A 13,589-nucleotide genomic window follows, 5' to 3' on the forward strand; every position below is an offset into this window, starting at 1 on the left:
CATGGCTCACGGGCCCAGCCACTCCGCGGCATGTGGGATCCTCCCGGACCGGGGCGCGAACCCGGTTCCCCTGCATCGGCAGGCGGACGCGCAACCACTGCGCCATCAGGGAAGCCCCATTGATGGAAATTTGATTTGTTTTCCTTTTTGGCTATTGTGAACAGTGCTACTGTGAACATTAGTGTACAAGTATTTGAACATCTGTTTTTAATTCTTTGGTATTATATATACTCAGGAATGGAATTGTTATATCACATGGTAACTGTGTTTAACTTTTTGAGGAACTGCTGACTATTTTCCAAAGTGGCTGTACCATTTTACATTTCAGCTAGCAGTATATGAGGGTTCTGATTTCACCGGCTCCTTGCCAGCATTTGTTATTATCTGACATTTTTATTGTAGCCATCTTAGTGGGTGTGAAGTGGTATCTCATTGTGGGATTTGCATTTCCCTGATGACTGATGATATTAAGCATCTTTTAATGTGCTTATTGGCTATTTTATATCTTCTTTGGAGAAATGTTTATTCAGATCCTTTGTTCCGTTTTAAAATTGAGTTGTGTGTTTATTGTTGGGTTGTAATACTTATATATTCTGGACACTAGACCCTTAAAAGGTATATGATTTCCAAGTATATTTAACCATTCTGTAGATTATCTTTTCACTTTGTTGATAGTGTTCTTTGATGCACAAAAATTTTAAACTTTGATGAAGTCCAATTTATCTATTATTACTTTTGCTTTTGGTGTCATGTGATATCTGAAAAACCATTCCCAAACCAGGGTTTTGAAGATTTACCCCTGCATTTTCTTCTAAGAAAAGAGTTTTATAGTTTCGGCTCTTATGTTTAAGTCTTTGATCTATTTTGAATTAATTTTTATATAAGGTATGAGATAGAGATTTAATTTATTATCTTGCATGTGGCTATCCAATTGTCCCAGCCCCATTTGTTAAAGAGACTATTCTTTCCCCATGGAATGATCTTGGAATACTTGTTCAAAATTAATTGACCATAGATGTATGGTCATTCTGGATTCTTTTCCATTGATCTATATGTCTAGCTGTATGTCATTACCACACTTTTGATTTCTTTAGCTTTGTTATAAGTTTTGAGTCTTCTCTCTTTGTCTAGCTAAAGGTTTGCCAGTTTTGTTGACCTTTTCAAAGAACCAACTTTGTTTATATTTATTCTATTGTTTTCCTATTCTCTATGTCATTTATCTCTGTTCTAATCTGTGTTATTTCCTTTCTTCTGCTAGTTTTGGGTTTAGTTTGTTCTTTTTCTGGTTCTTTAAGGTTAAAATAAAGTCATTGATTTGGGATCTTTCCTTTTTCATATAGGCTTGTTATGTGAGTCTAAAAGCCTAAAGATCAGCCAGAGGTGAAAGCTTGGAGTTTCTAGGGTCATTTCTGAGCATGCATCCAGTCCTGGGCATGTGGTGTCCTTCTAGATTCCCTGGTATATTTGGGAGCTTTCCAAAGCCCTTATTTTCCCATATATATTCCTTTTCCAGACTCTTCTTTCCTAGCCTTTTTGGTCTGTGACCTGCTTACCCTGTCTGTTATCCTTTGCTTCAAGCTGCTGCCTCTAGTATATTTGTTTTAAATGTTTTTGACATTCAGACTCCAGCCCTGAGAAAGTTCTGAGGCAGGTGAAACAAGGGCAGGCATCTGAGCCGGTCCCTTGGGTAGCCACCATACAGGTCAGAGCACACAATCACATTTCTTTGACAAGGTCCATATTACCTCCTCTTAGACAATCCACACCAGGAACATGGGCCTAAGGAACAATACACATTGAACATGGGCCTAAGGCCATTGCCCAGCTGGAGAGTGGGGGATGGTTGGCAGGTAAGTTAAAATGCCACAAGTCTCTCATCACATTTTGGCAGCTTGTTTCTTTATTAAGCATTCTTCTGATTATTTTAAGTTTTTAAATCAGATTTCAGATTTTCTGAAAAGTTTATTCTGATGCTTTTGGCAGCATAACCAAATGCACAACCAGCATTTGGCAGGTTTTATTGCTTTAGAGAGATGGAGTTTCAGAGTTTCCTAATCGGTTGTTTTCAATGAGTTGCCATTTTAACAACACACTGGGATTCATCGTTAAAGATTAATGAAAAAAATGTAAAGTCACATTATTGTTTTAGAAGTACGTATTGGAAGTTTTAATTTACTGATAACAATATAAAGTGATTTGCTCTCTCAAAAAGAATTGAACACATCAATTGAGAGAAGCACCAATTCCATAGGGGTTTTTTTTTTTGTTTTTGTTCAAAATTTTTTTATATCTATTACTTTTTTCACTGTTAGCTTGTGTTTTCTGTCGAAAAAATGATGACTGTCCTATTAAATATGGAGAAAAGAAAACTAATGAGAAATGGAATCTCACTGTACATTACTATTGTTTGGTGAGTATAATTTTTAATTAAATCCTAGCAATCTGATATTCTTCTAAAGAAGAGAATTCGATCCTGATGGCTGGTTTCTGAGAAATGGATAAGTCATTTAACTTTTCTGGATCTCCTTTTGCTTATATGTAAAAATAAGATTTTTCATTTATCAAATTCTAAGATTCTGAAATTACTTGGTACGTAGAAATACCTGTCATCATTACCTGCTTATTTTTGTCTAACCCTTTAGGGCCTCAGTGGAAGAAAGGAGAAAATGGTTAGGTCTCTAAGGGAGTTGTTCATTTTACTACTTTGTTTTCATTGTTGTTAGTGATAAATCTCAGAAAAGACTTGTTTGAAGGCTTAAGAAGTAAAAGAAAAGTATTTTATTTCACAGAGAACCTGGAAAGAAAAGTTCTGACTAAAGGTAATAAATATTTGTGTAAAAGGAAATAGGTTAATTTATGTGTCACTCAGAAGAAAGAAAAAATGATGTCATATTGAGAATTAGTCTCTCATTTGTTCTGCATTCCCTCCACCAACTTCTCACCTCACTGAATCTGCCTTAAGATATTAGTGGCACCATCACTGCCTTAGCATGCTAAGGTTGCATGAGCACATGCAGCATTTCTTGGCACTTGTATTAGTTATATATTGCTGCTTAACTAATTATCCTGAAATTTAGCAGCTTAAGCAACATTTATTATCTCAGATGGTTTCTTTTTTAAAATTAATTTTTATTGGAGTATAGTTGATTTACAATGTTGTGTTAGTTTCTGCTGTACAGCAAAGTGAATCAGTTATACATATGCATATATTCACTCTTTTTTAGATTCTTTTCCCATATAGGTCATTACAGAGTATTGAGTAGAGTTCTCTGTGCTATGTGGTAGGTTCTTATTATCTATTTTATATATAGTAGTGTGTATGTGTCAGTCCCAATCTCCGAATTTATCCCTCCCTCCCCCCCACTTCCCCCTTGGTAACCATAAGTTTGTTTTCTACATCTGTGACTATTTCTGTTCTCAAATGGTTTCTGAAAGATGGGAATCTAGTATTGGCTGAGCTGGGTGGTTCTGGCTCAGGATCTCTCATGAGAATGCAATTGAGATGTCAGCCATGGTTCAGTCATCTGAAAGCTTGACTGGGCTGGAGTATCCATCTCCAGTGGCTCACTTACGTGGCTTTTGGCCTCAGTTCCTCCTAACTGTTGGCAGAAGGTCTCAGTTCCGTACTTCCTGGGCTATAGGGCTGCTCACAGCATGACATCTGCCTTCTCCCAGAGGGAGTGATAAAAGAGAGACAGAGGGATAGATATACACCAAGATGGAACCATATGACCTAGTTTTTACAGTCGCATACCACTGTTACTTTTGCTTTATTCTGTTAGAGGTGATTTGTTAATTCTAGCCCACACTTAAGGGGAAGGAATTAGTTCCCACCACTTTAAGTAAGGAGTATCAACAAATTTGTGGACATATATTTATACCCGCAACAGCATCCATGTTAAAACTCTTTAGATGCTTCCTTGAGAAATCATCTAACATAAATTCTTGGTGGTTCTCTAAAATTTGTAGACTGGTCTAGGAACCTACCTACTTTGTACCAAGATTTAAGGGACCATGAAGTTGACATTCCAAACGTATTTGTAAGTTAGAGCCTTATAGTTTGCATCACAAAAGAAAACCTTTTCATTTTTCTAAAGAGTGTATTTTACTTTTTATGTAGTAGAGTTAGAACTATTTTATTAGTGGGTTATTTTTTCATAATTCTTAAGTAACATATATCACTTTTGGTTTTTTTTTTAGGATATATTGTACTGATTAAAATAAAACTCTGATCACAAATCTGAAGTATGTTGGAGTTACTTAATATGCTTAAGTTGGTCATATCAAAATTTCCCTTATATTCTTTCTTATTTTATTAATGAGTATAGTAATCCTGAAACATACTGACCCTAGGCTCAACACTTATAAGATTCTATTTCATTGTGAACACGAAATTATACTAATGTTATAAATGGTAATGGAATGTTAGAGCTGAAAGAGACTTGGAAACAACCTAGTCTTTTGTTTTTATTTTTATGTTTAATGTCAGAAACATTACATTACTGGCCTAGGCTTTCAGAAAGTTGGACACAGAGCCTGGTTTGCCAAGTCAGGATTTCTTATTCACAGTCTCATGCTTTTTCTTGATTCATGTTCCTTTAACATATTTAAATTGAAGTTAAAACAGATTTTTCAAAATTCATTTGCATTAACTACAATTCAGTAGATTCCCTATAAATATGCCTTTTATGATTCAGAATCCAGTGAGATTTAAAGTTAACCTGAAATATCACTGCTAATTATCTCCATAGTATTCATTATTATTACATATACACCTTTAAGTATTTGCCACTTTTTTTTCCCCTAAAGCTTGATTATAAGTGTTTTTTGTTATTTTTCTTCCTTTCTTTTTCTGTTATTTTCTGTAATACTTTTTAGAAACCAGTTTGGTTACATGAACTGTTAATATACAGTGTCTTCCAAATCAAAGAATGTGAGTAGCCTCTTACTTTGACCATGAAAAATAACTATTATAGGTAAGAGATACTTAAAATCTGAGTTGTTTTATGCCCACTTTTTATTGGAATATTATAGGTATATATATATTTTTCCAAACTAGTTTCTTAGAGTTTATTTTCTAATTGAGAATATATTCATAGTTGATGTCAAGTGGAATTTGGCAGAGGGGTAAAGAAGAAGAAGGAGTTTATGGTTTTCTAATAGAAGATATCAGGAAAGAAGTGACTAGGGCTTCGAAACTGGTAAGTAAATTATTTTACTCATTACACCTAATACCATAAATATTGTCAATACTAAGGAAGTCTCTTCTATCACTTTCTCTACTACAAATCTGTAAGATATTATTTTTATGTTCCAATGCTTATTTTTGTCAAATACAGTAAATTTTAGAAGAACATTTTGCTAAACCAACCCTGGATAAGATATGTGATGATACTGATTTCACTTCCTTATCTTCTTCCGACCTACCCATCATTTCATCCACTCTTACCATCAGAATTATGACCATACTTCCACTCAGCTGTTCTTCAGTCCTTCAATCCTGAGGCAACCCAACTATTCACTTTTCATTCTTATACCTCATTTGTTGGGTTGGAATGAAAGATTGACATGGAAATTACACAACTATACAGACTAATAATTTATGATCTCCACATCTCTTGTGGCTCTTCTGTGACATGGTGTTCTTATGTTCCATGCCTTCTGTTCTCCAAGATAGATATTCTAAACCTTAACTCCTTATTCATTCAGTTATAATTTGTGAATCTTCTGTGTGATAGCTTACTACATTATGTGCAAGGAACAGACTGTAGGTCTCCATGTGGCCTAAGTAGAAATAATGAGAGTTAGGAGAATGAGAAGATTGGAAGTACAGGGGCTTCTGTTCAGAGAATGTGATAATGGAATTGATAATTTCCATGGTGGAGCAGTTTTGGGTGATGAGAGGATTCTTCATTACACTGGAGTGGTGATGAAGTGCATTGACACATTTTAGTTGAGGAAGTCAAAGAAAGGTTGTCCCATCAGTGCAGAAGTCATTTAGAATGACAGCAAGAATTAAAATACAGAGAAAGGTGCCAAAGTCTGGAGGTGGAGAACTGACCAGGAAATTATTAGATGGCAGAGAGTAGATGTCATTAGGTTCAAAGGATCATATCTTTTTAAGTCTGATAGAGTAGTGGCCTACAGTCTGCAGCACAGAACTAAAATAATGTTCTGCTTGTCCTCCTTCCTGCCTCTATCCATATCCCACTCCCACTCCTTGCCAAGTCTGGAAATTAAGGAGGCTGGAAAAATAAGCAGCTTCATTCAAGAGATTCTATAAGGGAAGCATGCAGAGACCTTTATTTTAGTTGAGACAAAGAAATGGAAGCAATTATTTTTAAAGATGTTGAAGATGCAGAGGAGTTAACAGTAAAATAGAGGTTCTAAGGCACAAGGGAAAACCTTGGGAAAAAGGTTAACAGTGGCATTTATCTAAGGGCCATGTGGGAGTATTAGTATCAAAATTTCTCAGTCTTCTGGTGATAGTGAACTTGTCATGAAACATGGCCTGTAAAGGTCCCCTTGCAGTTTGGAAATGTTTTCTTAAGACATCTGTAACCTCTCTGAGTATATTGTGAACCTTTGAGAATATCTTGATACTGAAGAGGTGTCTCTATTTGTGACCTTACAGTACCATACATCAGTTTACAGGGAGAGCCTCAGGTTGGCAAAGTATACAACCTGGTGTTGCTTGACTGATCAGCAGTATAATCCCTCCATCAGTAGCCATTATAATTGTTATCTCAAGGGTTCCAAGATATTTTAGGTACTGTTCTGTATTTTACTAATGATTGATTCATCTAATAGTCTTTCTGTTTATATACCACCGTTATATTTAAGTTAGTGGCAGTGGTATTGTATTTGTTTGCTAGGGCTGCTGTAATAGATTACCACAAACTGGGTTGCTTGAAACAGAAATTTATTCTTTCACAATTCTGGAGACTGAAAGTTCCAAATCAAGCTGTTAAAGGGATTGATTCTTTCTGGAAGCTCTGAGGGATAATCTGTTCCATGCTTCTCTTTGAACTTCTGATGCCTGCTTGGCAACCTTTGGCATTCCTTGGTTTGTGGCAGCATAACTCCAATCTCTGCTTCCATCTTCATGTGGCCTCCCCCTGTGTGTGCGTCTTAAATCTCCTTCTCCTTTTACTTATAAGGACACCAGCCTTTTGATTGAGGGACCACTCTAAATCCAAGATGAACTCATCTTGAAATCTTTAGCTTTCAAGATACTTGTAAGCTAAAGATAGCTTTGTAGATACTTGTAAATCAAGTATCTACAAAGACCTTGTTTCCAAATAAGGTCACATTCAAAGGTACCGGGAATTAGGACTTGAACATATCTTTTGAGGGAATCACTACTTAACCTACTGTGGGTATCAAACACTTTTTCATTTGGTTAGGATAGAGTGATCCTAGCTAATACTTTACAGATTGGTTTTTAGTATTGTTTTGCTGTTGTCCTTAATAAATATTTCCTAACTATGTGTTTTCTATTGAAACTTGAATGACACTTTCATGTATAACCATTATGTTTACAAACCCTTCAGTTTAAAATATTTTAGCAGATAGGAAGGAAACGAAGCTTCTCGGTTTAGAGGTGTTTCCTTTACTAGAAATTGTTATGGGAGTGAATCTTTAGTCCCTTTAGATTGTTTCTGGGTAGAACAGTTTTTTCAGGAAATTTCTTTAATGTACTATCTTCACAGCTATTGTATGATGAAAATAATTTTCAGACTCTCCACAAAGAATATTCATTTATACCTCGGTCTTATCTATAGTACTCAAGTTTTGTACATGTTATAACTCCTATTTTTATACTTTCTTTTAGAAATGCTGTATTTGCAAGAAAACCGGTGCTTCAATTGGATGTGTCGCACCCCGATGTAAACGAAGTTATCATTTCCCATGCGGACTTCAGAGAGAATGTATTTTCCAGTTCACTGGCAATTTTGCGTGAGTTAATTAACTGTTGAATATGAAAGAAAATGTAAAAGAAAAATGGAAAATGGATATGGCTCTCCCAATTATATAATTCCTTTGTCACATTTCTTTTCAAAGCTGCATTGAGGTTATATGTGTACTTTAGATGTGTGTGTGGGTGTGTGTACATATACATCTCCCCTTCCTTTATGATCATTTCTATTTGCAAAGTCTGGAGAATGGCAATATCTGTAATGGACTTAATGATTAATATTCACCTCTAGCTTTCAGCTCTAGAATATAATATGGAACTGTTAATATACTCATATTCAGTGAAAATTTCCATCTTACATAATTCTAGATTTTATGTCATTCTTTAGATTTAATAGTTTACTTTTCTTTCACAGGGACATATGTGTTTCTCATTGAGTAAAGTGAAGGCATGTAAATTTGGTGGAGTCCAAAAAATAAATATTATGCCCTGGGATGCCCCTAAATATATTTGCTTCTTGACTTCAGCTCTAAACATCAAGATTTTATGAATTTTGGATTTTTGGTATCATGAGTGTTCTATTTCTTTTAGTCTTTGTGCTCTTGACCTATTTAATGGATTGTTATCTATGAAAATTGCAGTTTAGAAAATACAAATGGAAATACATTTAGTGGGTTAAGAATAAGTTATTGTTTGCATTTTATTTGTTATTAATATATTATTTTTAAGTTTAAGTTCCTTCCTTTGATTTTGTGCAAGGTTGAGTACAATGGTGTGTATACTCTGTTGCTAACAGTATTACATAGGATTCTCAACATAATATTAGTTATTGAAATTCTGTGAAGTAAATCTCACCAGCAAAAGGTTCACATTTTGAAAATTCAGCTCTCCTTAGTTATAGGTTATGAGACTGATTTATAGTGCCGTTGTTCCAGTCTGTTGTAGGTTAATTACGAGAGAGAAGAATGAATTTTCTCTTATAAATATGAATTGTAAAGCTAGTCTAGTTGTGCTGTATAATTTATTAGATGTTTTTAAATAATATACGTTTTTAGGTCATTTTGTTGGAACCATCGACCTGTTCAGATAATTACATCTAATAATTATAGAGACTCCTTACCATGCACCATTTGCTTGGAATTTATTGAGCCTATTCCAACTTACAGCATATTACGAAGTCCTTGTTGTAAGAATGCTTGGTTCCATAGAGACTGTTTACAGGTAAGATGTTTTGTCAGCTTTTTCTGGTATAAAATTTGTTGCTTGCTGATTTGAATTTTAAATTAGAAAAAATTGATGTGTATTTTAGCTCTTACTACTTGTAGCTTTTTAAAACAGCTTTATTGAATCAAATTTACATATAATATTCACCCTATTGAATTATACAATTAATGTTTTAATAAATACTTTAGATACTACCTTTTAATGTATATTTACACTTTAAAAATTTTGTTGTTTTTACCCAAGAATTTTGTTTGTATTTCACAATGAATAATACACAGATTTTAATTCCCAAGTTCATTTATATATTTAAGCTTAGAAAACCAAGATATGTGAAATAATTAACTGTAAGCTAAGATAATTTAATGTTAAGAGATCTATTTTTTTAGCTGTAGTAAACACTTTATCATAACTTTTTGACAGTAAACTGATTACTATCTAATGAATTGATATTAATATTAGTTCTTTGAGAGCCACCTTGTATGTCAAACCTGACGACAAGTTTTCAAGTAAATGAAATATCGTAAAACACATTAAACAATTTAGTTTCTTCAATTCAGAAGATAATTTAAAATTTTAAAAAGATCCCAGTTATTAATAATGTCCAATATATAGTATAAATGTGTGAAAGTGCCAATTGATAGACAATTATAGTTGATAGAATGCCAAGTGACAAAGGGTTCACTTAAGTTTATACTGTTTTTTAAAGCTTGGCTTTTATTGTTTAGTAAAATAAAATGTTATTATTGACTACAAATTAATTACAAAAGTTTTTTTTTTAAGTTAGGAGATGTAAATCCTCTTATACTTCAACAAAATCTTAAAAGTACTAACAGTAGTCAAAGTAGTAAAGCTTGATTACTTTCCTTTTTTTTTGTATGAGCCTTGAACTCTTATTCTTAGTATTAGTTATTATTAGTTATCAGTTAAAAGTGGCAGGATGGAGCCTATTTTGTTGGGTAAATATTAGAAATCCTTTTCATTCTTACAAAGAAGTGTTTGTAAAGGGATCTAGATAGTGCAGTTCATAAACATCATGAAGTGCTATCTTTACCTATTGAGGAAGAAGTTCACATTATGTGAGAATCTTTAAAAGGTAATTTATCATAATTCAGGGTTTGTATTTGAATGAATTGAATGTAATTGCTGCCAAATGTATCATCTTGTTAACTTTGTAATAATAGTATGTTATTTTTCAGGACAAATAAGATTTGCCTCATTATGCATTAATAATGAAACAGAGGTTCTCAAATTTGACCTAGTATTCATAGGACTTTTTTGTGAACTCCGAAAATACCAAGTTTCTAATTCTGTCATTAAAAACTAGAAATAGTACTACTAAGAAAAATGTAGGTCTACTTTATGCAGATATAAGGTCATGGCCCCATGGACACCTATCTGTGATATAAATATTAACAAGCTAGCAATTATTACTTGGTTAGAGCACACCAGGACAGAGCTCATTCTTGAGTCATGTTCCTTAAAGGAACTCCAGTGGCTTTTCCACTCTGATACAAGTCTTAACTGAAATAGTAAATGGAGTCTACCCTGTTTAGGTAGCTATAATAATACCCAAATAAATTTTTTTAAATCTCTGAACTCCATTAATATAAAAGAGTTAAAGGAAGAGCAAACCTATGCAGTAGGATGAGAATTGTATGTGGTTAAGCAAATTTCATTTGTGACCACTACAAATGCTATATACATTGGGATTTTGTGAGGAGAGACTATAGATTAATATCAAAGAAATTGACTTTTCACTCTATGCAGAGAATTTTCACTATTCTTGTTCAGTTTGGATTTCTCCATCATTGCTGTGGTCTTGTTGGTATCTTTCATCTGTCCTATGCTGTTTTTCTTTTCTCCATGCTAGACACTTCCTTGTATCATATCCTATACTTAGTAAGATCTTGGTATCTGTGTACAATTGCTCAAAGATCCTTTAGGTTCAGCAGAGATTTCATTAACTTGTTGCTTCCCTCTCACATGTTGTGTGTGTGCTACCTGCTAGTTGTTTGAACCTGGATTCCTCTTTGTCCACTTCTTTCTTCACCATCCACAAATCATTCTCCAAGTCTGTCAGGTCTGCTTAATATTTTTGGTGTACCCTTTTTTGTTGCTACCCTCTACCTTAAACCCTTTGTGATTTCACTTCAGACACTTTTTTTTTTTAACTAGACTTTTTCCAGAGGCCACTAACTCCTGCATGCCTTATTCTCTGTCAATTCTTCATACTACTGACTTTGATTTACCTATTTTAATTACTTAGTTCAGTATGATCAGCATGTAATTTCTAAGTATATTATTATTATTTCCTCAATCACGTGTACTCTTTTGCCACTGAGACTTGATATATGCTCTTCCCTCTCCTTGTATTGTCTTTTGTCCTATTTTCCTGGCAAACCCCTACTTCTTTCAAACTTAACTTTGACTGTACCATCCCTGTGACATTTTTGTCAGGCTCTTACATAAACTTCAGTACTTCTTCCTTTCTCTTCCGTATATACTTTTTATTTATTTGTTTAGTTATTTTTAAATAAATTTATTTATTTATTTTTGGCTGTGTTGGGTCTTCGTTGCTGCACGCAGGCTTTCTCTGGTTGCAGTGAGCAGGGGCTACTCTTCATTGCAGTGCGCAGGCTTCTCATTGCAGTGGCTTCTCTTGTTGCAGAGCACAGGCTCTAGGCACACAGGCTTCAGTAGTTGTGGCACACGGGCTCAGTAGTTGTGACTCGTGGGCTCTAGAGCGCAGCCTCAGCAGTTGTGGTGCACGGGCTTAGTTGTTCTGTGGCATGTGGGATCTTCCCGGACCAGGTCTCGAACCCGTGTCCTCTGCATTGGCAGGCGGATTCTTAACCACTGCGCCACCAGGGAAGCCCTCTCTTCCATAGATACTTCTCAAAAAATACTTTTAGGACTTCCCTGGTGGTGCAGTGGTTAAGAATCCGCCTGCCAATGCAGGGGACACGGGTTCGAGCCCTGGTCCGGGAAGATCCCACATGCCGCGGAGCAGCTAAGCCCATGTGCCACAACTACTCAAGCCCGCACGCCTAGAGCCCATGCTCCGCAACAAGAGAAGCCACCACAATGAGAAGCCCGTGCACCGCAACAAAGAGTAGCCCCCACTTGCTGCAACTAGAGAAAGCCTGCGTGCAGCAGCGAAGACCCAACGCAGCCATAAATAAATAAATAAATGTATTTAAAAAAATAATACTTTTATAGTATATGCCTACTCACAAGAATTCCTTGAAACAGGATCTAATTCATTTTATGTTTCTATTTTTGGTACTAGCATAGTGTTTGGCACCTATATAGTAGGGATTAAATATTTATTAAATGAGTGTGTGCTACTAGCTTTTTAAACTGGTGATTGGCTACTCTTTCTCTTTCTGCTGCTTCTGTATTTTTATTTGCTGAAGCAGTGAGAATAGGTTTTATGCTTCTCCCCCTTAGGAAGAAAACTTACAGAGATTGAGTTAAAAACAGAACCAATGATGCTTTATATGTAACATTTATTTAAACATCCTTCCTAGATGAAGTAACTGAAGACATTTACTGTTTTATTCACAGAGAGTGATGGACAACACAATATTTGGGAACAGAAATGACATTAGATACAAAGGGTTGAGAAACACATATGGGTGATAGATGTAAAGAACAGTCAATTCATTAGCTTAATTTTTTTTCCCATTGGGAGAAATATCCCCAAATTTTAGCAGTGGGGTAACTTAGTTTATCAAAGTTTATGAACCACAAACATAAAAAATAAGTTTCCATTATATATATGTGAAAAGTAGCACACACGTTCTATTAGCTATATAATTCATAACCTGATAACCTGTTAAATTATTAATCATATATTTTCTATTTTCCACTATAGGTTCAAGCAATAAATGCAGGAGTGTTTTTCTTTAGGTGCACAATATGCAATAATAGTGATATATTTCAGAAAGAGATGTTGAGAATGGGAATTCATATTCCTGAAAAGTGAGTAACATTTAGCCTTTTGATGAAAAGAGGTTTTAAATATAGGATTTAATAACAATGGAAATTATCATTGATGTCTGATTAATTACTCATGGACAAGCAGCCATTTCAAATAGGGAAATGTAAAACCGTCCCCGCCACCTTTCCTCCTCCTCCCAGATTGCTAGTTCTTGAGAACCAGGTACTGTGACTTAAATGTCTCATTAGTTGTTTATAGTCTCTTAATAATTGTACACCTCACTTGTGTACAATATTGATTAATTGATACACAAGTATAATAGGCTTCAAAATGGTATGTATAAATTATTTGAGAGAATCAAGATGTGGTTTAAAATGTATAAGAAGGGACTTCCCTGGTGGCGCAGTGGTTGAGAGTCCGCCTGCAGATGCAGGGGGCACGGGTTCGTGCTCTGGTCCGGGAAGATCCCACATGCCGCGGAGCGGCTAGGCCCGTTGCGCCATG

General features: G+C 35.0%; 1 protein-coding gene across 6 annotated transcripts in view; it reads left to right on the plus strand.

Annotated features, from left to right (window-relative positions):
* G2E3 (G2/M-phase specific E3 ubiquitin protein ligase) overlaps positions 1-13,589 on the plus strand; it is a 55,863-nt gene that overhangs the window by 21,854 nt on the left and 20,420 nt on the right. For 2 of the 6 annotated variants that reach the window (XM_007118111.2, XM_007118112.4), the window contains 5 exons: positions 2,313-2,410; positions 5,100-5,201; positions 7,835-7,959; positions 8,974-9,139; positions 13,020-13,126. In XM_007118111.2, coding sequence (XP_007118173.1) covers positions 2,313-2,410; positions 5,100-5,201; positions 7,835-7,959; positions 8,974-9,139; positions 13,020-13,126 — 598 coding nt within the window. Of the gene's footprint in view, positions 1-2,312; positions 2,411-2,438; positions 2,820-3,224; positions 3,282-5,099; positions 5,202-7,834; positions 7,960-8,973; positions 9,140-13,019; positions 13,127-13,589 lie in introns of all 6 variants that reach the window. The other 4 variants (XM_055088376.1, XM_007118113.4, XM_007118114.4 and 1 more) reach the window with 4 other exon arrangements.

This window comes from Physeter macrocephalus, chromosome 11 (genome assembly GCF_002837175.3).
Source record: "Physeter macrocephalus isolate SW-GA chromosome 11, ASM283717v5, whole genome shotgun sequence".
NCBI classification, from domain to species: Eukaryota; Metazoa; Chordata; class Mammalia; order Artiodactyla; family Physeteridae; genus Physeter; species Physeter macrocephalus.